The sequence below is a fragment of the Platichthys flesus genome, chromosome 17 (assembly GCF_949316205.1).
Source record: "Platichthys flesus chromosome 17, fPlaFle2.1, whole genome shotgun sequence".
Taxonomy (NCBI): domain Eukaryota; kingdom Metazoa; phylum Chordata; class Actinopteri; order Pleuronectiformes; family Pleuronectidae; genus Platichthys; species Platichthys flesus.
Window position 1 is genome coordinate 58263 of NC_084961.1, and position 27783 is coordinate 86045.

The window sequence follows — 27783 nt, forward strand, 5'->3', positions numbered from 1 at the left end:
ATCAATAATGATTTTATTTTCTCTGAGTCACATTTATGATTTTTAACTTTAACAGAACCACAGCTGCCTCAAGTGAACTGTTCCCTCTAGAGCACTGAGAACATCTGCAGCAGGTCCAGCAGATGTTCCCAGATAAAATCTCTGAAGCACCTTTTAAAGTTGTGGAACAGACTCGATATCTGAGAAGTTTGTTCAGTAAACGTCTTTGAAAGAAAACCTAAGATATTTCTCTTTTACTTCAGACTTTAACAAGATCTTACAACTCATTTCGAGTTACAAGGTTTTACATTTATCATCTATATATTTAAAGCACTTCGAGCTGCTTTTCTTGTATAAAAGGTGCTGTACAAAAAAGTTAATTTAAAATAGTTCACTCCATGACGAGACATTTCCTGTCACATGAACGTTTATTTACACTGAGACAATTTCTACTGAAGATTTCTAACGTTGATTACACTGAATCTGAAAACTCAAATCTCATGCATCACATCCTGAAAAGGTGTCTGATCAATTCACCTCCAAGACCGCCAGGAAACTAAATGTTTGTAAAGGGTGAGACGGAAAAGTCCCGAGGACATTTGGGCCTCCGTCAGTTTCTGCTGCTCACTTGAAATTTATTCAGACATTAAAAACTCTTCAAGAACTCATGGACACACCAGAGACTGAACCTGTTTTCAGTCCTGATTCGAAGTCCTGACATGTTTCTTACACGTTTGGATGTTCTCAGTAGAATGTGTGTAACATGCCAGAGTCCATGTGAGGAACCAGCAGGACAATGTGTGGAAGCTTCCCAGTGAGCGAGTGGACGTGTTGATGAGGTTTCTAACACCTGACGTGAAACTGAAGAACACAAACATCTCAGGATGAAGAAGAGGAGCCGGACACGTAGAAGACGAAGACGTCCACTTGGATACACTCCGCCCCTGCTGCTCTACAGACTCCGTCCCTGCTGCTCTACAGGCTCCGCCCCTGCTGCTCTACAGGCTCCGCCCCTTATCTGGATGTTCCTGTTTGAACGAGTCGGACCCGACAACCTGATGCTGCTGTAAACACACTCCCTTCAGTGGTTACCAGTGACTCCCACATCCAGGACATGGTCAGACCTTACAGCCCAGCCCGTCCACTCCGCATTGGCCAATCAGCTGGATAGAAAGGATATGAAATGTAAAACAGACTTTATCAGAGAATCCAGGACTTTCACCCTAACCCTCCCAGCCCCTGGGCTAAGGACCAGAACCCATGAGACCGTCAGCATCTTCTGTCTATGAATGAGAACATCACTGATTTCAGATGAAACACGTTGAACTACAGTTGTGTTGACTGCCTAAAACTATGTTTATTGTAACCCTGTTTCTTATTTTAAACATGACAAAAAACATTCAGCAGAACTTTATTAACCGACTTTGAAGAAAAGATCAAAGTTTACAAAAGTTTATTTTCTCAATTAATTTGGTCGAAGCTGATTTATGAAAAAATCTGCTTTGAGGTTAAAGAGACAACTGAAAGGTAAATTAGTCATTTTAATTGATTTTAAGGATCAATTAAACTAATTCAACAAAATGAACTGAATGAATCACGTTTGATCTCACGTCTCCTTCCCTCGTTGACGTGTTGATTCATTAAACTTTTTCAAACTTCACAAGCGATGATGTCGCTCAGTTTTTCTTTCATTTTCACGTTTTCAGTGTTTTTTTCTCTCTTTGAATCCAAATTGTTTGATCGATGTTCTGAGAAACGTTCTTGCGGTCGTGATTCGTGTCACGTCCGGCCGCCGCAGTCCGACTCTTTGTGACTCTCGTCTGACTCGGCGAGCGGAGACGGTAGATCAGCTCTTTGTCACATCAGGGCTGAATCATCGATGTCCTTCACTGCTGGAATGTCTCCTGTCGATGTTCATCGATGCTCAGCGCCGTTCTGCTCATGACTCTGTGAGCCCAGCTGTTAGGATCCAGTGGTTATGAAGCAGTGAGGCGGTGGCGGCGCTGGCCCCCTTGTCTCATTGGAGCAATCAGGGACCACAGGAAACTGATGAGTCGTCTGTGTCCTTCGTCCCATCGTAGCTCTTGTTCTGTCATGTGGCAGCAGCGTGCCGGGTGTTTCACTCAGAGAGGACGGCAGCAACCATCATGGCACCACCTCCTCTCACAGTTTCAGTAGTTGTATTTTCCCTCCTCTGTTGCTGAGGCCGCTGTGTTTGGCAGGAACGAGGGTTTAGGCGGGACTTGAGGTTTGAGCGAAGCCGTTCTCCGGACGATCGCCGCCCGCTGCACGTGTGGCCCGTCGGTGTAACTGTGCTGCCGCGTCAGGCAGCTGCTGGCGACCAACGGCCGCTGGCTCTCGCAGTGGATTCTGGCCGGGGGGCCATTGCTGCTGCTGTTGGTGTTCATCCTGGCTAGAAAGTGAGCATGCTGCACCCCCCGCTGGTTGAAGCTGTGGTGACGGGGAACAGCAACTCCCCCACTGCCCATTTTGATTAGCGAGTGGCGTTGGGAGTGGTGGCGTGCCACAGAGACACTGCTTACTCCAAGTCTCTCTGGGATCCCCTTTGGCTGGAGCGGTGTGGAGGAGGAAGAAGAGGAGGTGGCGAAGGAGGAGGCCGAAGGAATGGATTTGGAGGAAGGAGGATTGTTAGAGGATGAAGAGGAGAAAGAAGAGGAGGAGGCAGAATTTTGGGAGGGTGCGTCCAAACGTTTGGGAAGGGCGTCCCTCGGCAGCGTGGTGGTGCTGCTGTACCCGGCGCATTCAGGCTCTGGGATCTTCTGCTGGTGGTGACGACAACCTCCACGGCTGCTGTTGATGCTGTGGTGGTTGCTATGGTGATGGCTGTGGTGGGTCAGGTGACCCTGCTCAACGGGATGATGTTGCCCCCCCGAGGCCGACGGCCCCGGAAGCAGCGAGGACGAGGAGATGGAGGTGAGGACCTTGATGCCCCCGGTGCCCGACGCACTGACCTCGTGGATGTGTTTGAGCAGCTCGTCGAGCGCCGACACGTTCGCCGCCGCCTGCGCAAGAGACAGCTGCGAATGGTGATGATGGTAGACTCCGCCTCCAGATCTTCCCTCTCCTCCCCCACCTCCACCTCTTGCTGTCACAACTCGCCCCTCATTCAAGATCTCTCTCTCCTCAGGGAGGTGCAGTGAAGTCGATGAAGTTCCGTGGGCTGCTCCATTGCTCAGACTGTTGCCATGGTGATGTGAGTAGGGTGCGAACGAGTTTCCGACGACGGCCATGAAACCCGGACTGGATCCGGTCTGCAGGTTTTTGGCCATTGTGTTGTTGAGGTATTGGTTCTTCTCGTGCTGATGCTGCTGCAGAGCCTTCATGCTCTTGATGGGCAGCTGGGGGGAGGAGCCTGGGGTGGGCAGACCGGACAGCTCACCCTCCGTCTCCGACAAAGACTGAAGAGAAGTTGTTACCTGTTGAACATCAACATGTTAGCATCGGAAAGCCTGGTCACATGACTGAAGACTCCTGTAGCAGTTTACCCTCTGCTTTATGCTAAGCTAAGCTTATCGCATCTGTATTGAACACAGACATGAGACTGATATTTATCTTCCTCCTCCTGATGTTGAAGAAGATTCAGTTTCTCGGATTCGTTGTTCCACAGATTGATGAAGATGTTATTTCAACGCTCTGTCTCACCTGCGACACGTTGAGCTCAGGGTCTCCCAGCGACAGGCCTCGGTGTCCGGTCGGGATAAAGCAGCTGTCCATCTTTGGAGTTGACACATCCAGTTTGTCTTCCTGTGGGACGATGGAACAAGAGAAGAAGAATGAGAGCAGGTGGAACCAGGTTTCGTTCGTCTCGCCCTTGTCCACTCACTCACCTTCGGCGCTCGCTCCAGCAGACCGTTGAGCTTGGCGAGAGATCGCAGCGACAGAGCGTGAGGCAGTGACATCTCAGAGTCTTTTCCCAGACGCCGCGCCCGGTGAGCAGCACTGCGTCCGCAGTAGCATGACATCATAAAGCCTGACAAGATGGCCCCCAAGAAGAAAGCCACCAACACGCAAGCGATCAGGAGCGTATAGTGGACGTGAGCTGCGGCGCGTTGATCCATATCTGGAAGACGATGAACACCTGGAGACACAGGATGAGTCAAATCCAATAAATCGGTTTCTAATTTAGAATCAAACTGTGAACAATAGTAAACATAAAATATAACTCTTGATCTCAACTCTTCACCTAAGGAATGTGTGTGTGTGTGTGTGTGTGTGTGTGTGTGTGTGTGTGTGTGTGTGTATGTGTGTGTGTGTTACCCTAACAAGATATATTAGAGCCATTATCTTCATTTATTTATTTGGGAGATGTCCACAAATTATACAATATTATAATAGAACCCTCTCGTCTCATCATGATCTTCTTCTTCTCCATCAGCAATAAAACACCTATAATTGGAATCTATGGAGGTCGTTACTCAGCAGCAGAGGAAACTACTTCCTGTAACAATTTGGAACGTAAAGGTCGTAGAAGAGTCACCATCATTTACATGAACAGAAATTGTTGCATGAACGTAGCCCGGCGCTGCAGCATGACTCCGTGGCTTTGTTTCTACACAACCTCCATCTCCCATGATTCTCTGCAGCTGAAATCAAGCAAAAACCAAAAGGAACTTCTTACCGAAGGCGGAGTCAACTCCGGACTCTTGGTTTCGTGTCATAACGAAAATGTCACCTGCAAAAAATGTAATAGATAAAAAAACGCTAGAAAATATGTCATTGATCTTCTTGTGTAGTTGAATGTGTGTATCAGATGTGTAGTTCTCTCACCATGGCAGCCGTCACCGAGGAGCGCGTGGTCGCCCTCGACGTCCTGCTCAAACCCCGACCTGAGGAAACACGGGAATCGAACCAGACACAGACTCTCAGTGTACCCTAAAGTTTCTATAGATTCATGTTTTTAAAAACCCTTTAAAGGTCATTTTACTTCTTGTCAACACACATCAACATGTCGTAACAACATAAAAATACCGAACAACAGAGTCTTGGGCCTGATTCAAACCCCTGGATCATCAGGTTGCTGTCCTCAGGGGGGGGAGCAGAGACCATGGCTGAGGAACGTCCTGCTTCTCAGTCAGCACCCGACTTTGTGGACTTTTAAATGAGACTGACTTGGAGTCAGTCTCATTTAAAGTTATTTAGCTGCGACTTGTGTTGTGGATCTAATCTGCGGTTCATCAGTAAACACGTTCACAGTCGACTGCCATGATAACATCAGGTTTTCATTTCAACTCTGTCTTCAATTATTTTCTACATTTGAACATGTATTTTATCAATCTAATGTTATTCAAATAGCCCATATTGACAAATCATCTTTGGTCTTCTATAATGAGATGATTCCCTCTCGTCAGTAAACCCTCCTCATCTGTTACAGCCCAACTCACTCACTCACTCGCTGGCTCTACATTTATCTCCCTCATCACTCATCTCTCTCCGGTGGCAGCGAGGGACGAGCTGAGTCAGGACAAACTGGGACGAGCTGAGTCAGGACAAACTGGGACGAGCTGAGTCAGGACAAACTGGGACGAGCGGGATGAGACCCTGCACCTGATCGCTCATTCATGAGGTTACACAATAAGATTTATATTCAAGTTCTGAAGCTGCACACGGAGGCAGGAGACCTCAGCGTGCCAACAGGAGGTCTCAGTTTAACACGATGACGATTTAACAAACTGTCTCAACGTGCTGTCGTCACTTCAGTTATAAAGACACGAGACAGATTGTAATCAATCCATCTGTCCAAGGAAACCTCTTCACTTCAACTCCCACACTTTAGATCTTTTAGACGTTTTCTCAGCTTCATTTCTTTATGTTGATTTTCTTCTCTCTGGTCGAAAGATCTTAACAGAGCTGCTCCCATCGTAGATCTCACTTCCTCCCTCCTCTTCATCACTCGTCTTCGCTTGGCTTCTTCCTTTCAGCCTCTTGCATCATATCTTTGTTTAATTTATCGTCAAATGTTGTACCTACACACACTCGTCCTGTCCGGTTTAATCTACATCTCTTGTTTAAAATGTCAGCTCTAGTATTCTACAGTTTCCTGTGAGTTTACCAGCTGAAGGGAAACCAGGTGATCATCAGATCCGTTTGACAGCGAGGACTGATTCAGGATTTCTTCACCACAGCAAAGAAACTGGCACATCTCCACAGCCGAAGTCTCAGATCAACATTTAATTCTTTAAACTGTTGGAAATGTGTGTTTCTCTATCATCTTCTTTCTTCAGCTGCAACAGTTTCATGATGTTTGAGAGTAAAATCTTTATCTAAACTCCACTTTCCTCCTTTTTCATCCCTCCATCATCAGCATCGTCACTTCTCAGATTCTTTCAGAAAATCAGCTCATTATTGATTATAGATTATTATTTCTCCTCCTGTGTTTCTATGATTCACTGAGACAAACTCCTGAATGATCTCAAACTATTTATACCACATTGTGCACACACACACCTCACTCCTGCATTTTAATATGAGTTGGCTTTATGTCTTCACCTTCATCTTTTTACTTTGGCAGCCAGCGTGAAAGGCATCGTGGATTCACATCTTCAACATATACGACATTTGGCTCAACGCAGCAGATTTATGATCAGAGGTGTCAGAGCTTTATTATCTGTCAGATGGACGAGGAGGTGACAGAAAGAAAGAGAGAGAGAGAGAGAGAGAGGGGAGGGGATACGTACTTGAAACCCAGCGCCATGTTGGCACAGCTCCCGGTCCGCAGCCAGATGCAGTATGGGTCACGAGAGGCCAGACAGGCTCTGCAGACACAAACGTTTCACATTTCCTTTCATTTAAAAACCTCTGTTGTGTTTATATATATTTCAGTTAGCTGCAATTTCTACCTTTACCATTAGGTGTCACTAAATCCTACGGACTGAACCATTCATGTAATAATCATAAAAGATAGTGTCATCACGTACATGTTGAGATTTCAACCAGATGACCTGCAGTGCCACCTTTCAGGACAGTTATATCATACTACTATAATTTGTATCTAACATGAAAACAATTCTTCACACACACACACACACACACACACACACACACACACACACACACACACACACACACACACAAACACACAAACACACAAACACAAACACAAACACAAGAGCATCATTTAGAAACTTGTCTGTTGTGGAGTCACAGTTGTTGCAACCTCATTAATACCAGTCTGATCAGTGAGTATGTGTGTGTGTGTGTGTGTGTGATGAACGACCTCTAATTTCGGCAGCACACACCCTATTGATTATGTTTCCAAATCAAGCTTCACATTTTTAAGTTTAGTTCAAATTGATGGAATCTTATTTACAGAACAGACATATCAGTGAGTTTGTCTGAACATCTGTATTTCAGGTGCAGAGTGTTCGGGTTTGATCCAGATGTGTTTTTTTCTGGACCTGAAAACGTTTCCTCACTTTTTACACGACCCGTGTTGAGGACAGCGACTCAGCGGCGTTCGGATCACACAGCTGCTGAAGGCGACGAACAAAGCATGATGCTCTTTATCCAGCTCCAGTCCCAGAACCCTCCTGTCCTCCTGACCCTGAACGTTACACCTGGACAACCACAGGAAGGAAGGAGAAGACCTTTGTCTTACAACAGATCATTCTGCCGCTCACGTACACGTCAGTACGAGAGGACACGAGTCTCACTTGGACGGGTTGTAAACGTCGATGTCTTCCAGCAGCTTGGAGCCGAAGCTGTCGTTGGGATGAAGGCTCGCCAGAACCTTGAGGACTCGTCCGTCGTCTGAGCCGAGGAACATGACAGTGCGGTCTTTGAAGGGACCGGCCAAAACATCGACAACGATCTGAGTCAACTTGGACCTGAGACAGAGACAAAAAAGACATTTCAAACTTTGTCACAAACATAAACATGAACATGAGTTCAAATGTCGAACGACTTCATGATTAAGTTCAGGATTTAACAGACCTGATAGACCGTACAACACTTGATGATCAAAAACAGCAAACTGTTTCATCTGAGTCATGTGATTGACAAATCAACGTTTTGCTGGTTGACGTGTCTCGTCACAAGTCGAGCGGGTTCGAGTCCGGCCTGTTTCCTGCGTGTTACCTGCTGGACGTGCGGGTGAAGCAAGGCCGGTCGTTGAGTGAGGGAACCGCCTCGTCCATCAGAGGATACGACTTGATGAAAGTTAGCGTCTCATCGGGAAACTGAACAGACGACTTGTATTCTGCAGCCGAACCATCGCCTGCACACACACCAGGTCTGAAAAACAAAAACATGTCAAGTCATATGTGCCCTAACCCTAACCCTTCTTCTTTTTAAACATCTTTGTGTTCGTCAACGATCTTTAGTCGGTGACTTGATGATTTGTGTTATGCTGATGACACAAAGCTCTCACCTCGGTCTGGGAACCTGCTCATCAGGAACCGGTGTCCAGGACGAGTCGCTGGTCTTCTGCTCCTTGAATTTTCCATTGAAGACTTTCTCGATATCGTCCATGTAAAACGCACAAACTGCAGATCCAGGGATACTGACAAAAGAAAATCATCGTTAAATAAGACAAGAACGTTTCTGAGTGAAGATGTTAAATAACGTCAGTACGACGAGAAACATCAACTGACACATGACGTCAAACTATCACATAAAAAACATGATGGCTTTGCCCACTAGGTGTCACCAGCACAGAGACATAACCGCCACGAGAGGCTCGCTGGCACGCAAACACACACACACCTGTTGGCTTGAGTGGTGAAGACTCCAACCACAACAGGTCTCTGGTTGATCTGCAGAACGTTGGTGAGAGACTGAAGAACGTCGAAGTAGAAGAACGAATCTCCAGGAACCGAACAGTTCAGACGAGCCTGAGAACACACACACACACACACACACACACACACACACACACACACACACACACACATACACATACACATACACATACACATACACATACACATACACATACACATACACACACACACACACACACACACACACACACACACACACACACACACACACACACACACACACACACGTGTTACTGGGATTCATTCAGTTCCTGTTGCAGTGGGAACCAGAGTTTGATTGGCACCTTGAGGAAGGACGTCCAGTATCGCTCCAGAACTCGGGGCGATCCTCCGTTATCGTTCTTACAAACACGAGCAACACGAGAAAACACCACCTGACCAACAGGAGGAGGAGTTTAATCACACTTCGACTGAACGTCATCATGTTTGTTTCATTTACGATGAAGACTTATGATCGCACCTTTCCCAGAGCCGTGTTCTCCACCGCCATCTCACTCAGGAAGAAGTAGACATAGTTTCCATAGTCAATGGCGTGCAGGAAGTGAGGCTCTGTTGGGGTTGGGGGGGAGGGTTAGGGTTATGTAACCTCATGTGTCATGGCTTAGTAATAATAATAATAATAATTATAATAATAATAATAATAATAAAGACCTCGGAGCCACTTGGAGTCGTACTTGACGGTCCTGAGGACGGCTCGGTCGTCCCCCAGGCTCCTGTAGATGACGGCATCGCTCGCCAGGAAGTCCGTCATGGTGGCCGAGTAGAAGTCGCCCCCTGAGGAAACAGTCACATGATCAACTTCACGATGAAACACTGAACTTCAGGTTCGTCTGTTTACTTTGTGAGATTAAACTGAGCTCAGGGTAAACATAAATCACAGGAAATGACATGGTGACTCCGTCTTTGACAGGCGTTGCAGGTGCGTTCGACTTGATGCATCGCTGATTGAACACAATGCATGCTGGTTAGAATTCTTGTCCGACTTCATTCAGCACTGCAAAAAGTCACGTGACCTCAAACATGGCGTGAGTGGGCCGGCTGAAGTGAGACAGATGTTCTCCTGCAGACGTTTTATAAAATCTTCATGTTTTGAACAAAAAGAACGAAGTCGACTTTGTTTCATCTGAAAATGTCAGTGAATAAAAACAAAGACCAAGTCAGGACATGAAATCCATCACATCGACTCTGGAGAGAAATAAACATAGACAAAGGTTTTTGTTCTGCATTAATCAGCACATTAGAAACATTAAATAATACACATGAAACAACAGATACAAACTGCCAGTGCTTAAATAGCTTCACAAAATATAAATATATATATGTATTTATTACAAGGGTAAGAGGTAAATAAATATATGATATATGATTTTTTTTGGCTACAAAAAGGAGGGTCTGTCTTGTTACACCTAAATGTGCTGATACACAGAGCAGAAAACAAATCTGAATTATAACATAAAACACAAGAGACGTCATGTGGTGAGCTTCAGCCAATCAGAGCAGGGCGAGGACGTACTGGAGGAGAGAAACTGAACGGTCGGACTCGCCACCATCTGTTAAGGACACGTGACCAATTGATGTTTTACAGCGATGGAGAAAGTCGGACAAAAATTCTACCCAGCATGCATTGTGTTAAGTCAGCGCTGTATTAGGTCGAACACACATAACGTGACAAGTTCAACACAGGAAGTGACAAGTTCCAAAAAGGAAGTGAAAGGTTTTGTTTATTCTGATTTAATGAAATGATCAGATCCACTTCTAATGGACAACACATGTTGTCGTGTTCTAATCTAACCCTAGCTCAAACACGACAACATGTTAATACGTCCACACGTGGACTCACCTGCGAACAGTCCCACGTTGGACTGATGAGACTCGAAGGGACAGCGGGCCTGTCCCAGCACATCCTCCCCCACCTGGTCCAACGACGTCATCTGACAGAGATGAGGAGGAAGCAGAATGAACAACTTCCTGTTTCTCGACAGCTGCGTTCAAATCAGTGAATCATAAAACTTCTTCAAAACATCAGCTGATTATTATTCACCGTCGCAACACCAATCCTTCTCAGATATTATCAATCAGTGGCAGCTGGTAAATACGAGACAGAGGTCTGTATAAAATGTTAAACATAAATATATAATGATATCTAACCGGTACAATGCTCCTGGTCAACGGTCAGCACCTGTGAACATTCAATATAAGTTCTTTTCAAATTGTGTTTGGTTAATTAATAACTTCCTGGTTCAGGTACGTGACCCGAGGCTGTTCTTTAATTGGTTGTTGCAGATTTTCCACTGGACGCAGATCACTGCGCACCTTTTAAATGTTTTAATGTGATTGGTCGAGCCTGACCGGTCAAGAAAAGATAGTTCAGGTGGAAATGTGGTAACTCCAGAGATTTAAATAAACAGGATGAAGGATCTTGTTCAGGAGAAACAGACGTGAGAACTGGAAGTGGCAGATATGATCATTACATAGTTAATTTATAATAATAACGACACAGGAAACCCAGGGACCTGATGTGATGTGAACAGCCAGATAGCATCATTTCACAGAATTGAAAAGGTCAAAGGTCAGCGGTGTGACCTCAGAGTAGAAACATTTTAAACATTAAGGTGAAGTTTAGGATCAAAAAGATTTAAATGATTTATAAAGTCTGTATCTGTGTGTGTGTGTCTATGAGTGTGTGTGTGTGTGTGGGTGTCTGTCTGTCTTTGTGAGTGTATCTGTGTGTGTAGGGGGGGGCTATGAGTGTGTGTGTGTATTTCTGTCTGTCTTTGTGAGTTTATCTGTGTGTGTGTGTGTGTGTGTCTATGAGTGTATGTGTGTGTGTCTCTATGAGTGTGTGTGTGTGTCTGTGGGAGTCTATGAGTGTGTGTGTGTCTGTGGGAGTCTATGAGTGTGTGTCTGTGTGTGTGTGTCTTTGTGTGTGTGTGTCTATGAGTGTGTGTGTGTGTGTGGGTGTCTAGCAGTGTGTGTGTGTGTCTGTCTGTCTTTGTGAGTGTATCTGTGTGTGGGGGGGGGGGCTATGAGTGTGTGTGTGTGTATTTCTGTCTGTCTTTGTGAGTGTATCTGTGTGTGTGTGTGTCTATGAGTGTATGTGTGTGTGTCTCTATGAGTGTGTGTGTGTCTGTGGGAGTCTATGAGTGTGTGTCTGTGTGTGTGTGTGTGTGTCTGTGTGTGTGTTGTACCTTGTAGTTTCGACAGGTGGGGAGGAAAGCGTTGGTCCCGCAGGTGAAAAGTGTTTCATCGTTTCTTGGCACCAGAACTTTAACGTAGTTGTAACATTCGTCCTGAAACAAACACACAAGAGCAGAAATGTCCAGTTCATCATCAGTTGGTGAACACAGCTGATATTTATTGAATTTTCTCTTAATAATAAATATGAAAGTTTCAGATGTAGATTCATGACACAAATATAAACATCATAAAAACAACCATCGTACTCACGCTGTTCTTCCCTCGCACCGTACACTTGCTCACGTCTTTAGATTTCCAAGTCAGCTTCTGAAACATGTAGAGGAAGAACTGAATATGACCAGATGTCTCAGAACATAATTTAGTCACATCATTACTTTTATTTCTTAATTATTTTAATCTGTAAATTTATAGTTATATGATTTCAACTTTAATGTAGTTCTTCCTCTCAGCAGCAGCTCAGAGGTTTGGCTCTGTCTGAGGGTTATAAATGAAGTAGATTAAAAAAACTAAACATGTTCAGTCCATCTTTCTTCTGATTAAAATGAACTCGTCCCAACTTCCTGTGACTAACTCGACTCTTCCAGCTTTTAACTGGTTAATGAAACGTTATTTCACCAGGACGGCACATGGAGATTGAGAGGTCAGAGGTCAGGGGCTTAATAATAGTAATTTTTGATGTGTGCTTCTTTAATTTATGTGATAGAAATATTTTTAGGAAAAAAAGACAAATGTTTCTCATGTATGACGTCACTCACCAGCTGAGGAATCAACTGGTCCGCTGCCATCGTCAGATTCACCGCAAACACGTGATCCCTGAGGATATCAAATAAGAAAGTCAGTGTGTGTGTGTATATGTGTGTGCGTGTGCGTGTGCGTGTGCGTGTGTGTGTGTTGACCTGGCAGCGATGTACAACATGTGGTTGAGGCGTAACATCCTCTGAAAGTCGAGGCCCAGACGCAGCGTCTCGTTGTCCTGAAGTAAACCCTGAAAACTGGGATAATGATGTGACTCTGCAGAGACACAACCAATCAATCAATCAATCAATCAATCAGTGAAGGATACGTCATGACAGAAAAGAACCAATCAGCAAGCAGCTGTGATTGTCATCGTTTCCAAACTAAAACTGAACAGCGTTTACAAACTTCTCGGTTTTATCGGATCTAAGACTTCGGAGTTGCGAGAGTGTGTCATGTTCATTGTCCAATCAGACGAATACTCACGATCCGAGACCACCACGTTAATCGGCTCCAGGTCTTTGGGGAAGTTCGTAGACGAAGCTGCCTCGGACAGGAAACAGGAAGTGAGGATGAGCAGCGGCATCAGGGGCAGTGGTCGCCATGGTGATGACCAGTCAAATGGGGACATTTTATCAGAGGTTGGGGGGGGGGGGGCGGGGGGTATGATGTCAGCAGCTCATGGACGGCGTCGGCTGTGACAACAGAACGAGACAAGAATTAATAATGACACACACACACGCACACACACACACACACACACACACACACACACACACACACACACACACACACCTATGTCTCACAGGCGAAGCCTCCAATCAGGGGATGTGCAGGTGCTGGAGTGACATCACAGGAAGTTGTCACTGCAGCATGAGGCTCCAACAGGAAGTAAGATGGCGGGGGTGCCCCCCCTTAGACGTCCTGTAACACAAACACAACTAAAGTTTCAACACCAACTAAGACAACACCTCACGCTGCCCCCTACTGATTGTCTGTGGAAACTACACTTTCAAGAAGGTGTGTGTGTGCTAGTGTGTGCATGTGTGTCAACGTGTGTGTTAAAGACATTCAACGAGTTCTATACTCATTAACCTTCTCTTCCTCCTCTTCATCTTCATTCCTCAACTTCTTTAGTTAAAGTCTTTTCCTCTGAAGCTACTGACGATCGCTATTATTTATTTCTTTTCTTTCATCACTTCAAATTTTTGGGAAAAGTCGTTCACATTCTAATGAACCATTCATTTGCTCACATTGTGGGCGTGGCCTCTTTCCTTCTCATCTCTTTTCTTGTCTGCAAAAGATTTTTTTAACCCTAACCCTAAGATTTTTTCACTTTACTTTTCAAACAAATGTTGTAAGTAAAAGTCTCCGAGCAGAAGACAACGATGAATCATTTCATGAATGAAAATCAACCACGACTGAGAATGTTGGATGTCAGAGGTCACATGAAGCAAACAAAAGGAACCTTTTTGGTTCCTGGAGGTCAGAGGTCGCAGCTGAATAAAATACACACAAACAACACTCAGAACAGATCTGAGCTAAATGAGGTCAGCTCTCCTCGCCGTAGCGTCGGGTCAAAGAGGTCAGCTGATCTACAATGCAGCAACTCACCCTCGTCTAAGTGGGCGGGGTCAGATTAGTTATGGTGGAACAACGTTACCCTTAAATTCCCCCTCATCCTCCTCTTAACTTTAAGAATATCCCCCAACACTTAAAACGTTCAAATGTTGTTTCATTTCATCTTCAGTCTTTCTACTGACACACACCTGTGACATCACAGTGACATCAGAGCTGGGCATGGCTACAAGTGTTCAATCAGTCCGGACACCATTTTGTCGTCATCAGTCCCGACGACATCACAAAAGAGTAACGGTCATCGTGAGAGCGAGACGACTGGATTACACCGGATTACACAGAGCAGATTATCCTGCACTGTGTGTGTGTGTCAGAATTGGCTGTATGTAGACAGTGTGTCTGTACACAAACATTGTGTGTGTGTGTGTGCATTTAAAGTGCATTTGTCGTGGTTAAACATGATCCTCTGAGTGTATGTGTGTGTATGGGGGGGGGGATTATGTGGACAACTGCACTTTTTTTAGAAATATCTTTTGTCTTTTCCAAACTCAGCAATTACTCTTTATATTGATCTGAGTATAAAACTGTATTTCCTGTATTGTATTTCATATTTTTAATACTTTGTCTGTTTACATTTTATAAACTTTTCATTTTATTATTGCATTTCATCGATAGATAAGAAGTTAAACCCCCGTCTGTAAAATCCAATAAAGCAACATGAAGTTAGTCCCTGTCGGTTTCCTCTTCTGTTTCTCGAGTCAAACCAGGTTCAAACTTCATGTTGTTGCTTTGTTGGTTTGACAGACTCGTGTTTGTCTTCTTATCTCCATGGACACACTGACAGGATGAGTCGGAGGATCTGGAGAGGGGGGGGGAGAGAGAAGTGCGATCCAGAATGACATCATGGGGGGGGGGAGTATGTTTTCATACTTTGAGGCCCCTTACTGGCCCCTTCAAGTCATTACGGAGAGTGAAAAGCCCAGAAAATGTGTGCACCACACAACAGCGTGAGTCACTTTGGTAAGGGTTCGATTCCCAGAGAGAGGGGGGGGGGGGGGCTGTCACAAGGTAAATCTATAAACTATCTGTCCCCAAAATAAATATTTACTTTACAGGATGAAACTACTTAAAGGATCAAAGTATTAAGGTATGTGAGCTTCTCCTCCGCTAACACTCCCAGTACATCAGTGCCAGTAAATGACCACAATAACCACAAAAGCCAAAGTACAACTAAGCCCCCCCAACCCCCCCAACCCCCCAACCCCTCCTACTGTGGCTGCCGCTGCAACCAAAAGACAGAAGGTGAAGAGTTTGGAAGAAAAAGATAAAAAAAAAAATAAGAGAAGAGAGAAACAAATGATTAAAAGATGTGAGGATGAAGGATAAAGAATGAAGGGATGAGACAGAGATGAGACGGCGACACTTAGTCTAAACCTCCAGGAAATCAGATTTACACAGATCTGACGGCACAGCAGGACACACACACAGTAACACACAGTACACCCTCACACACAGCAACACACAGTAATACACAGTACACACACACGACTCTCTACCAGTGGTTAATCTGCTGCTGGTCTCTTCTCTCTGGGATTAGAGCACAGACACAGGAGAGAGAGAGAGAGAGAGAGAGAGAGAGACAGACAGACAGACAGACAGACAGACAGACAGACAGACAGAGAGACAGACAGAGAGACAGACAGACAGACAGACAGAGAGAGAGACAGAGAGACAGAGAGAGAGAGAGAGACAGAGAGAGAGAGACAGGTGATATCTGTGAAACACAACCAGTTGTTTTTCTTCACATGTTCAACTCCTTGTCCTCTTTCCTCTGGACGAGACGCAGGACGCTGCTGAATGTAAAATGTAATTCCCTGAGTAGCAGAGACACTTTTTTGTCTCCATTTAACCAGGAAAACAAAGACTCTTCGTCCCAGTAGAATCTGAGGTGGCGGCTGGTTAAACTGGGAATTTCTCCATCTCAGCAGAAGATTAGCTGTTAAAACTCTGCGAGGTGAGGCTAAGCAGAAAGTGGTGTTAGCGTTAAGATCAGAGTCCAGCTACGGGACTAACCCTAACCCTAACCTGTTCTAAGGTGAACAGAAAGGTTGGACTGCAAAAACTTAAACTGAAGAAACATGCTGCTATTTATAAGAAATGAGGTCACACACACACACACACACACACACACACACACACACACACACACACACACACACACACAGGTTCATTGTATTCAGCTGGTGTTTCTGCAGCCTGACAGTCTGACAGTTACGACACACAAACACTCACCCACAGCGGCAAGTGTGTGTGTGTGTGCATGTGAGTGTTGTGTGTTTGCGAGTGAGACATTGAGGGACAGGACAAGATGGGGGGCGTCCCTGATGTTGGTTTGAAAATGATGGTTGGGCGCCACCCAACTTTGATTCAAGACTTTTTCATATATATTATATGTTGTCTCGTAGAGACGTCCCAAACTCTTGACTCTACATAAACATTGGTCCTGAAAGGTCCAACATAGTTACCCAACACTAGGTGGCGTTATGAGGGACTTGTCTTGGGCAGCTCCACTCTGAGCTCCTGTCTGATGATTCGTCATCAATAAACTGAAAAACATCTAACACAACCAGAACCAGGTGTCTCTGCTTCTGTTAGACCTCACACTGTTTACAACTTCCTGTCTGATAAAGGAGGTCAAATCTCCGAAGTCAAATCTCTGAGGTCAAATTCAGGATCACGCAGCGAGAAGACAGAAGACAGAAGACAGAAGACAGAAGACAGAAGACAGAAGACAGAAGACAGAAGACAGAAGACAGACATCAGAAGATCAAACTAGATCTCAGCTCGCCTCCCACTGAGCCACAGGGACAAGTATTGGGAGTCAGAGAGGAGAAGCTGGAGGAGAAACCAGAAACCTTTCAACAGGACCAACATCTCGTTTCTCTGAGCAAGAACACATGGAACAATAAGTCACACCACGTTTAACGAGTTTATGACCAAACGAGAATCAAGAAGAAGCGACTGATGGCGGAGCTATTGTTTGCCAGGAGAGGGGGGGGCAGAGAGGGGGAAGCCTGAGGGGCCACTTAAGCTAATTAATGGATTGACGCTGCATTCTAAGTCTTCATCCATTAGACAAATGAGGAAGGAGGAGGCTTCAAGAGGAAGAGCAAGTGGCAACACACACACAATAACACACACTAACACACACACGCAATAAAGCTGCTTCCAGATCTGATCTCCTCAGTTCTCTGGATCTTCTCTGGAGGATCACACTCAGTTCCTCCTCCTCCTCCTGAGCTCCTGTATGAAGTCTGAATCCAGGAGCAGTGTGAACAGCAGAGGATCCTCCACTGATTCACTGAATGGGGGGGGGGGGGGGGGGGGTGACACGAACATGAAGAAACTTAAACAAATGTTTCTGGTGAAGAAGAGCTGACACACGAAGAAGAAGAGTTTGTTGTGATCAGAGCTGATGACATGTCAGGTGATGTAAACTCTGCTGCAGAGGTCATGTGATCACCGACGTCACTTCCTGTCTGTGTCTACTGCACCGCCTCTCACCAGGACGAGTGAAGTGAACCGGCTGTGTGGTTTGAGGCTGTCAGCGCTCAGGTCCACTTGAAACACTACACGGGCAGATTGAGGGTTTATGACATCACCACACTCCAAACTTTTAATGCCACCAGAGCTTGCACACACCGTGTCGACACCGTTTCCATATTTCAGTCTAAAGTTGCCGATGGGTTATTTAAAAACATGGATGCCTGTGGACGTCACATCTGAACATTGTGTTTTCACTCCCTCGTGGTCACGGACACGTCTGACATTCAGAGGACGGAGACTCTCGTCAGGTTTCTGGGTCAGACTGGAAACTTTGGATGACTCAAAATTTGGGACATGGCAAAAAAAATAATGAATATCACCTGTTCTAAGTGGGACGCCTCCAAGACCGAGTGACCAATGAGAGCGGCAGGAGCTCGTCTGCGAACACGACTGAAAAACAAAAACTAGCACGAATGAGGAGACAGTGACTGTTGCTCAGCAACCAACTGCAAAATAAGATTAAGATGCATTTATTAAGATTAAGATGCATTTATTAAGATTAAGATGCATTTATTAAGATTAAGATGCATTTATTAGTCCCAAACACAGACACACTCATGCAGGTAGGGGACTGTAACCTCTGCTTTTGACCCATCTGGTGCAGGACACACAGAGCAGTCAGCGACCATGTGCGGCGCTCGGGGAGCAGATGTTGGGGGAGTAAGGTGCCTTGCTCAGGGGCACTAGACAGGGTAGGGAGACTCTTGGATTTTTGGACAGATCAATCCAGGTTCGTCTTTTGTTGTCTCTCCGTGGGGTCGAACCAGAGACGAACCAGAGACCTTCTCTGCCCATAGTCCAAGTTTCTGCCACTAGACCACCGCCTCTAGCCAACAGCCCCTCTATTTCCTGTTTACACCACATGACCACTGCAGGTGAAAGGTCATGTGATATGTGTTTTCAGTGACAGGATTTGTTCAACTTGACATCATCATTTAAAAATCATCGTACAAAATAAGACCTGTTTCAAACTGTGATTTAGAGTCGCACACACACACACACACACACACACAAGGTAGAATCTTATCAGATTTAATCCAAGAACAGACGTTAGCCCCCCCCCCCCCCCCCCCTGCCAACTGCTCAAGGACACACACACACACACAGATTAACCTCTTCAGCCTTTTAAAGTCTCAGAAACTAGGCCACATTGGTTTCCTGACTGCCTCACTGGTCTGGGGATTCAAACCAGCATCACACGATGACATCACAGCTTTCAACTGTGACGCTTCAAGAGAACTGAATATTTGCATTTGACATTAGATTATCTCCTACTCTTACTCCAATGACCTGAGAAGAGACGAGAGGACGAGGAGACAAAAGGATGAAGAGGAGATGAGTTAACTGATACCATCTTCTTACATACATTTAAAGAATCAGTTTCATGACCTGATCTTTATCCATCCACCGCCAGGACCGGACAACAAACTCAGGTAAGAGCAAGGGAGGGGGTGTCTGCTTCATGGTGAATAATCTATGGTGCTCTGATGTCGGGATTATTTCTTCAGGCTGTACTCCGGACCTGGAGCACCTCATGATCAGATGCCGCCCTTATTACATCCCGAGGGAGTTTACATCGGTCATTCTAACAGCGGTGTATGACCTAACCCTAACCCGCCCAGCGCCGACACCAACCAGGCACCGGACGAGCTGCATGCGGTGATCGACAGGACGGAGACATCACGGCCCGAGGCTGCGTTTATCGTGGCCGGGGATTTCAACAACGGCAAGATGAGGAAAGTCCTGCCGAGATACTTCCAGCACATCAGCTGCCCGACGAGTGGAGCGAACACGCTGGATCATGTTTACACTCCCTTCCGGGGTGCATATAAGGCCCTCCCCCGCCCCCCATTCGGCAAATCAGATCACGTTTCCGTCCTGCTGCTGCCTTCCTATAGGCAGAAACTCAAGCGTGACAGACCGTGGACTCGGACCATTCAGCGGTGGACCGACCAATCAGACTCGGCTCTTCAGGACTGCTTCAGCACAACGGAGTGGTGCGTGTTCCAGGATGATGACATCAACACGTACACGGACGCGGTCATCTGCTACATCAGCAAATGCATCGATGACGTCGTACCCAGGATTACTGTAAAAACATTTCCCAACCAGAAGCCCTGGATAAATGGTGACGTCCAGGCTAAACTCAAAGCACACCGACTGCTGCCTTCATCTCGGGGGATCTGGAGGAATACAAGAAATCCAGGTACGCGCTCCGGAGTGCTATTAGCAGTACTAAGAGACTCAACAGGGACAAAGTGGAGTCCCATTACAAGGGCTCCAACACTAGGAACATGTGGGCCGGACTGAGAACCATCACAAACTACAAAGCCAAGACCAGCAGGTCTGATGTAGTGTCTGCATCTCTCCCAGAGGAACACTTTTTATGCTTTGAGAGTAACTCCCCGGCTGCGGAGATCGAAGAGGCCCAGGAGGACCGCTGCCCCCCCCCCCCCCCGTCATATCCAGGGCAGACGTGTGGACATCCCTCAACCGGATCAACACACGCAAGGCACCTGGACCTGATGGGATCCCTGGCCGAGCTCTCAAGGTGTGTGCAGATCAGCTGGCGGATGTGTTCACAGACATCTTCAACCTGTCACTGCTCCAGTCTGTTGTCCCCGCATGCTTCAAGAAGACCATCATTGTCCCTGTTCCCAAGAAAACTAAGACCCTCTGCCTGAACGACTACCGCCCAGTAGCACTCACTTCCATCATCATGAAGTGCTTTGAGCGGCTGGTCCAACCATTCATCACCTTCTCCCTCCCTTCATCACCTCCTCCCTCCCTGACTCTCTGGACCCTCTTCAGTTTGCCTACAGGTCAAATAGGTCGACTGCAGATGCCACCCCCCCCCCCCCCCACACTGCCCTCTCCCACCTGGACCAGAGGGACATATGTGAGAATGCTGTTCATCGACTACAGTTCAGCTTCAACACCATCGTGCCCCTGAAGCTCGTCACCAAGCTCAGAGACCTTGGGCTCAACATCCACCTCTGTGAGTGGATCCTGAACTTCCTGACGGGCAGACCACAGGCGGTGCGGATCGGCAGCACCACATCCTCCACCCTGACTCTCAACACCAGGGCCCCCCAGGGCTGCGTGTTCAGTCCTCTCCTGTACTCCCTGTTAACGCATGACTGCGTGCCCCCCCACAGCTCCAACACCATCGTCCAGTCTGCTGATGACACCACTGTCATAGGCATGATCACCAGCGACGATGAGAAGGTCTACAGAGAGGAGGTCAGAGCCCTGACATCTTGGTGCCAGGACAACAACCTCCATCTCAACGTCAGCAAAACGAAGGAGCTGATCGTGGACTACAGGAAGAGACGAGGAGAAGAACACCCCCACCCCCCCTCTCCATCAACGGGACCACGGTGGAGCGAGTCAGCAGCTTCAAGTTCCTCGGGGTCCACATCACTGATGACCTGACCTGGACCCATCACACAGACTCCATCAGGAAGACGTTCAGGCTGTGGAGGCTCCACATGGAGTGTACAATTATAACAGACACTGACTCACAAACTCACTACGGACTAAAACCTCAGGTCAAACCTCATGTGTCTGTTGTCATAACAGGAAAGAAGCTGAGCGGACGACCACAATTCTGAAATACACATACGTCTACTCTTATTTGGAAAACAAATTTCCACCTGATTATGTTGTTGAGAGAAAAACAAATAGCTGATTATTTACGCTCACATCCACATAATGCTTCACATGCAGGGAATCAAACCTGTTGTATCTCAGTGTTTGGTCTCCACCACCTCCTTAAGGTGGTGTGATATGTTACTGATTCACCTGAAAGTTTCTGCATGCCATTACCCAGCAGCCCCTGCAGCAAGGCTCACTAACGACCACAACCTGATGCGCGCACACACACACACACACACACACACACACACACACACACACACACACACACACACACACACACACACACACACACACACACACACACACACACACACACACACACACACACACACACACACACACACACACACACACACACACACACACACACACACACACACACTGAGCTACCTGTGGACTTTCTGATTGGTTGGAGCTTCCCGCTGAGCCTTGATCTGATTCGCCCTCTGACTCTCTCACCTTTGCCGTTTGCTATCGGAGAGGAAATTGTTCCTTCTGTTTCCTAAAGAGAACAAACTTGTGACCCTGAGCAGGAAACAGGAAGTGGGTTTGAGGTCAATGCGGACATGCTTTATGTGGATGTCTCTAACCGCTCCTGCAGGGGGTGCTGCTGCGGTCAGTTAAGACTGAGATAGTGAGATAAAATCATAAGAAACAAACAAGTGATTTAAGAAAACATCACTGTCAATCAGTGATTTACATTTTTCCTTTGACGTCATATCTTTTGAGATTTTTCCTGAAGATTAACTCCATCCGCCAAGATGGAGAAGGTAATGAGGGACATTTCCCTCTAAGGACAGACTAGGTTGCAGCTTGTTAAGTTCTATGAGACAAACTGTGATCTGTGAATATGGGCTGTACAAGTAAACTGTGATTAAAAACAAGCTCTGGGTTGGTGGGGGGAGGAGTTAATGACGGAGATAATGTGTCAGGATGTGACGGTGAAGGAGACACTTGATGATTCAATCATTCTAAGAACTCTGATCAGGTTCAAACATTAAAACTGTGAAAACAATCATAAAAATAATGAAATAAAAGAAGAGCGACTGTAATAACAAATAAAAACGTGTCTTTATCTTTTCACCATTGTTCACATGTCACGGAAACACGTCGACAAGCAGATGGAGAATAAACAAGTTCATAAGTGTCAAGACTTTGTCTATTGAACACTATTGATCTGATAATTGATTAGATTCTGATGCTTACTTGACATCGGTCTTGGCGGGGAGGGGGGGGGCTGGAGTGTTTGAGTCCACAAAACACTGGAGTCTCGGGGGTAAACAGCGAACTCTCTTTTCTAGGTGAACTATCCATTTAAGTAGTCGGAGGTAGTTCACCCTGTGGTCCAGCAGAGGGCAGTCACTCTCAGAAAAGTACGTCAGTGGTGTTACATTGTTTTGATGTGAAAACGGAGGGAGCGCTAGATACGAATGTTTGTCAACTTTGCTCAAAGCAGAAGTTTTATTCTTAAACAAAGAAAAATCTCAGAGCTAACTTGTTAGCAGCACCGGAGAAAACCCCTGATTCCGAAACTCTAGTGCGAAGCTAACAGACAGAGTACACGTCAAGGAGCATACGTGTCGTAATATCTAATATGTCCTATCCTAATACCATCTGATTAATGTTGGTGTTGTTAACGTGTAAAGTGGGGCAGGATAGTGGGGGAGGGGCAGCGGGGGTAAGGCAGCTCAGTACAAGGTCATGTGATGACAACATGTTTATATGAACGAATACAGTTTATTTTTTCTGGAGTAAAAACACTTAAATCTGCTGCTGCTCATAAACACTAAGGATTAAACACACTAATCCTGTGTGTGACACATGCAGACTCACACACACACAGCTTGAGTGTGAATGTGCTACATCCGTCATGCACATGTTTGGAGGACACACACACAGCACACAGTTTGACAACAGACATCACAAACTGAATTCCTCACATTTGCAAACTGTTTTCAGCGCCTCTGTGAAATCTCAACATCTCTATCGCAGCCTGCGTCTTATCAGCAGCTGGAGACACTGGAGAGGACGTGGACGCCAGGTCACGACCTGGCGTCCTTACAGGGACATGTGCTCACGTAGCAGCTGTTAAACATGGCTGACACAAAGAATGTTAATGCTTGAAAACAAACGATAAAAGTATGTAGACACCCCTTCATGGAAACACTTTTCCATTCAGGATTAAATCTTTCCTCTTTTTCTATCGCTACCCAGATTTTAGGATTCTGGTCTAATGTGGAACCGCTACATTTAACAGGCCACATGTATGGAACCACAAAGCATCATGGGAAACATGTCGACCTCCAGCTTGCTCTTAACAAACTCCATCCATTTTCATCTCTGACAAGATCACCAGAGACCTGGGGGGCATGTCTCAGGTCTGGTGAGACACAGTTAGACCTGAACGTCCCTGAGTGAAGACACAATGTCCTGTTGGTCTTTTATCTCTAACCTGACCTGAGATCTGCTCAGAGAGAGAATGAACATCTGTGGAACCAGACAGGCTCTGTTCTCCTGTACAGATATGATGTGTAATATACAATATGCATGATACATAGTGCCTTATCCAGTCATGTGTGAGGAGGGTCTTCCTCAACAAGCATTAAACGATAGAATAAGAAGCAGCTGCAGTCTTCATCTCAACGACATGTCTGAACCACGTGTCCAATGTTTCCTTATGGACGTGTGAGCCAAACTCAACATGTAATTAATGATTCACACCTCCAGAGATAAACATCAACAGCTGGTCGATTATCTGAGCATGAATAAAACTACAGCTCCCACATCCAGACTGGAGTTTATATAAGTTGACTCAAATCCTCTCCTGAGTTTTTGTGCAAACTCCTCAGTTTTCATCAAATTGCATCAGTTTCACAAAAGTGTCAAGACGAGAGACGATGGATAGAACAGAAGGAGGAGAAGAGGAATGTAGACTCCCCACAGGTTGGTTGGTTTCAACACAATGTAGCAGCTTGCAGCCACAGAGACGGGTGGGAACAGAGCGGAGAGGGAGCGGACATCAAACACACTCAGACTAAAGGTCTGAGAACTTCCCGTCATCTGCAGCCCATTCCATTTTTCATCAGTGAGCACGACAACAACATGCACAGACATGACCTGTGGCTAGAATCCAGAGTTTCACACGGAAACAACTCAGCAGCAGGTTTTCTGACCGGGGTCAGGACTGGTTATGGATTTGTTTGAGAAACTGTGAATGTTATATATTGTACGTTTAAATTATATTCCTCCGTTTCCTCACTGAATAATTCTCTTCCTCGCCACCGGGGACTCGCAGGTTGTGGTGTCCAATGTTCAAGCACACAATGGCGTGTGCGTGTGTTGGTTAATATTCTCTGTTGAAAACACACTGGCGAACTTTGACCTCTAAGTGGCCATGAAACAGGAATATACAGTAAATATATATTAATGTCAGAAACATGTGAGGAACATGTGAGGAACATGTACAATAATTGATTATGAGTCTGTATTAAAACACGGAGTGATCAAGTCAGGATTTCCTGTGACGATCTGTAGAATCAGGACTGAACCTGATGCAAACATTAATCAAATAAAGATTATTATAAAAACATTATTGTTGAAAAATGGTAGAGCTGGTGCCTGAGACATCAGTCCTCTGCTGCCGCCATGTCCTGTCAAAACTTCTAGAGTGAGTCTGATGTGGAGTAAGAGTAAATAACACAGGTTCATGATCTCTTCTGGTTCTGATCCGGATCAGACTCATTTATGATCCGGATCAGAGCCAGACTCAGGCAGGATCAGTCGGTCCTCAGAGGACCGGACACTCCCACAGAGCGCAGACGACACTGAGCGGACAGGACACGCTCCTTAAGCGGTACTGCTCACAAACAGCCAGTTGATTGATTGACAGCCATCAATCACAGCTACAAGGAAAGCGCATTCGTTCAAAAAAGACGCACACACACACACACACACACACACACACACACACACACACGCACACACACTCAACACACACGCACACTCAACACACACACACACACACACACTCAACACACACACACACACACAGACACACACACAGACACACACCAAACTCACCTTTGCGTGTCTTCATGTCTCGGACACAGAGACACACTCTCCCCGGTCTCCGGTCTCCGGTCTCCGGTCTGTCTCTGTGTCTGTCCCTCGGTCCCGTTAATCCTCAGCAGCTCCGGTTATTTCCACACAACAAACGAACCGAACCGGCGGAGCATCCTCCATCAGACGTGTGTCGGTTCAGGTGAAGTCTACCGCGGGAGCCGGACTCAGCACCGGAACCAGGACACAGGCCGGGACCAGCAGCGGGACCGGGACCAGGACTCAGGCCGGTCTCGATGCTTCTTATTCGGCTTCTAATGACACAATGAGACGGCTCCGCTACAGACCACACCCTCGACATTACCATAACGGACGCCCCTGCAGCCAATCAGGGGGCGCCTCACCCGACGGACCCCGCCCCACTTTGGAATAAAATCACTGTGTCGAAAGAGAAATTGTTCATGAATAAATACGATTTAATTATTGGTTCATTCGTTTATTTTAAAGGATACAAATTTGTTTATCAAAACATCTGAATGAAACAATTAAATCTGCAGTTTATAACATGAATAATTAAAAAAACACAGAAATCTAATGAATCCTGTTTTATTACACAATACTATTAAAAATCACCCTTACTGTATCTGATAGAAGATATCCATTTAATACTAATACATTCAGAAATTACTAAATCCACAACATGTGAATGTCATGATGACCTAGATCCATGTTGGTCCAGTTGGTCCAAAGTTCTGACAGGAACCAGAAGAGATCATCTCACTGCTCTGAGCTTCTCTGGCTCACTGTGGAACTCTGAACATCAAGATCCTGCTCCTCACGTAGAAAGATCTGAACAATCCAACCCTTCATATATCAACGCGCTCATAACACTGTCCTGTCCTGATAGATCACTGCTCTCCCTAAACACAGGTTCTCTGCTGGTTCTAGAGTCTGTAAGAGCAGAACAGGAGGTAGAACCTTCAGCTGCCAGGCTCCTCTCCTATGGAACCAGCTCCCACTCTGGGTTCTACAGTCTTTGATAACATCCCTTAGTTATGCTGCTATAGCTCAAGACTGCTAGAGAACTCCCATCATGCACTGAGAGAAAACTCCCATCATGCCCTGAGAGAGAACTCCCATCATGCACTGAGCACTTCTGTCTTTATGTTTGTGTTTGAAAACCCTCACTCACTATTTCCTACTTCGCGATATAACTATAGAGTTATAAATAATCTTTATAATAATATAGACCAGTTCAAACCAGTTCACACCAGTTTACACCAGTTCACATCAGTTTACACCAGTTCACACCAGTTTACACCAGTTCACACCAGTTTACATCAGAACTCCACCAGGCGTAACTTAGCAGTGATGAGTGAGGGGAAACATGTTAGTGTGGGCGGAGCCTCAGACACATTCAAGTTGACATGTCAGGTTGATTGATGGTTGAGTCTGTTTTGACAATCACACGCACGCAGGCACACACACACAGGCACACACACACACACACCCACAAATAAATGTGACACACAGCAACACATCAGTTAAAACCTGCTGAGTCATTTCTTCTCCACTGCTGGTCAGAAGCTTCATCATGACGCAGCAGAAAGTTCATTAGAGTCTTCATCATCAGGATTCTTCTCTGCTGCAAAGCATTGTGCCCCCCCCACACACACACACACCCACACACACACACACACACACACTCACACACACACACTCACACACACACAAACACAAACACAAACACAAACACAAACACAAACACACACACACACACAAACACACACACACACAGACACCCACACAAACAAAAACACACACTCACACACACACACACACACACACAATCACTCACACATACATACACACTTTGTCTTAGTGTCACAAAAAGCTTTGAGTTTATTGTAAAAATAACTAAAAGGTAACATTTCCTGACACACTTGTGTTAATCGGTTTTCAGACATAAAGACCTGACATGTTGCTGTATATTTACGTGTGTGTGTGAGTGTGTGTGGTAGATGTGTAGAGAGCAACACTTTGAAACCATCAATTCTGGATAAAAACACACAAACTCTTTTAAAAACAGGTTTTTCGTTGGTCGTGGTGGTTTATTGATTATTGTTCAATGTAAAGTGTCAATTTGATTAATTTAGTTTTATTTACATTT

At 45.7% G+C, this 27783-nt stretch overlaps 1 protein-coding gene across 1 annotated transcript; it reads right to left on the reverse strand.

Moving 5' to 3' along the window:
• LOC133972464 (semaphorin-6D-like) lies at positions 1-25910 on the reverse strand. The gene is made up of 22 exons (XM_062409937.1): positions 25635-25910; positions 13506-13634; positions 13197-13405; positions 12872-12986; positions 12731-12788; positions 12225-12281; positions 11966-12067; positions 10618-10708; positions 9429-9551; positions 9238-9326; positions 9062-9151; positions 8701-8828; positions 8366-8497; positions 8074-8229; positions 7650-7823; positions 7413-7553; positions 6675-6752; positions 4768-4826; positions 4619-4672; positions 3828-4078; positions 3643-3744; positions 1-3416 (listed from the first exon to the last, which is right to left on the reverse strand). Exons 3-22 carry the CDS (start codon positions 13339-13341, stop codon positions 2151-2153), a joined length of 3411 nt encoding a protein of 1136 aa, XP_062265921.1. The 5' UTR covers positions 13342-13405; positions 13506-13634; positions 25635-25910; the 3' UTR covers positions 1-2150.
• Between the last annotated feature and the right edge of the window lie 1873 nt (positions 25911-27783).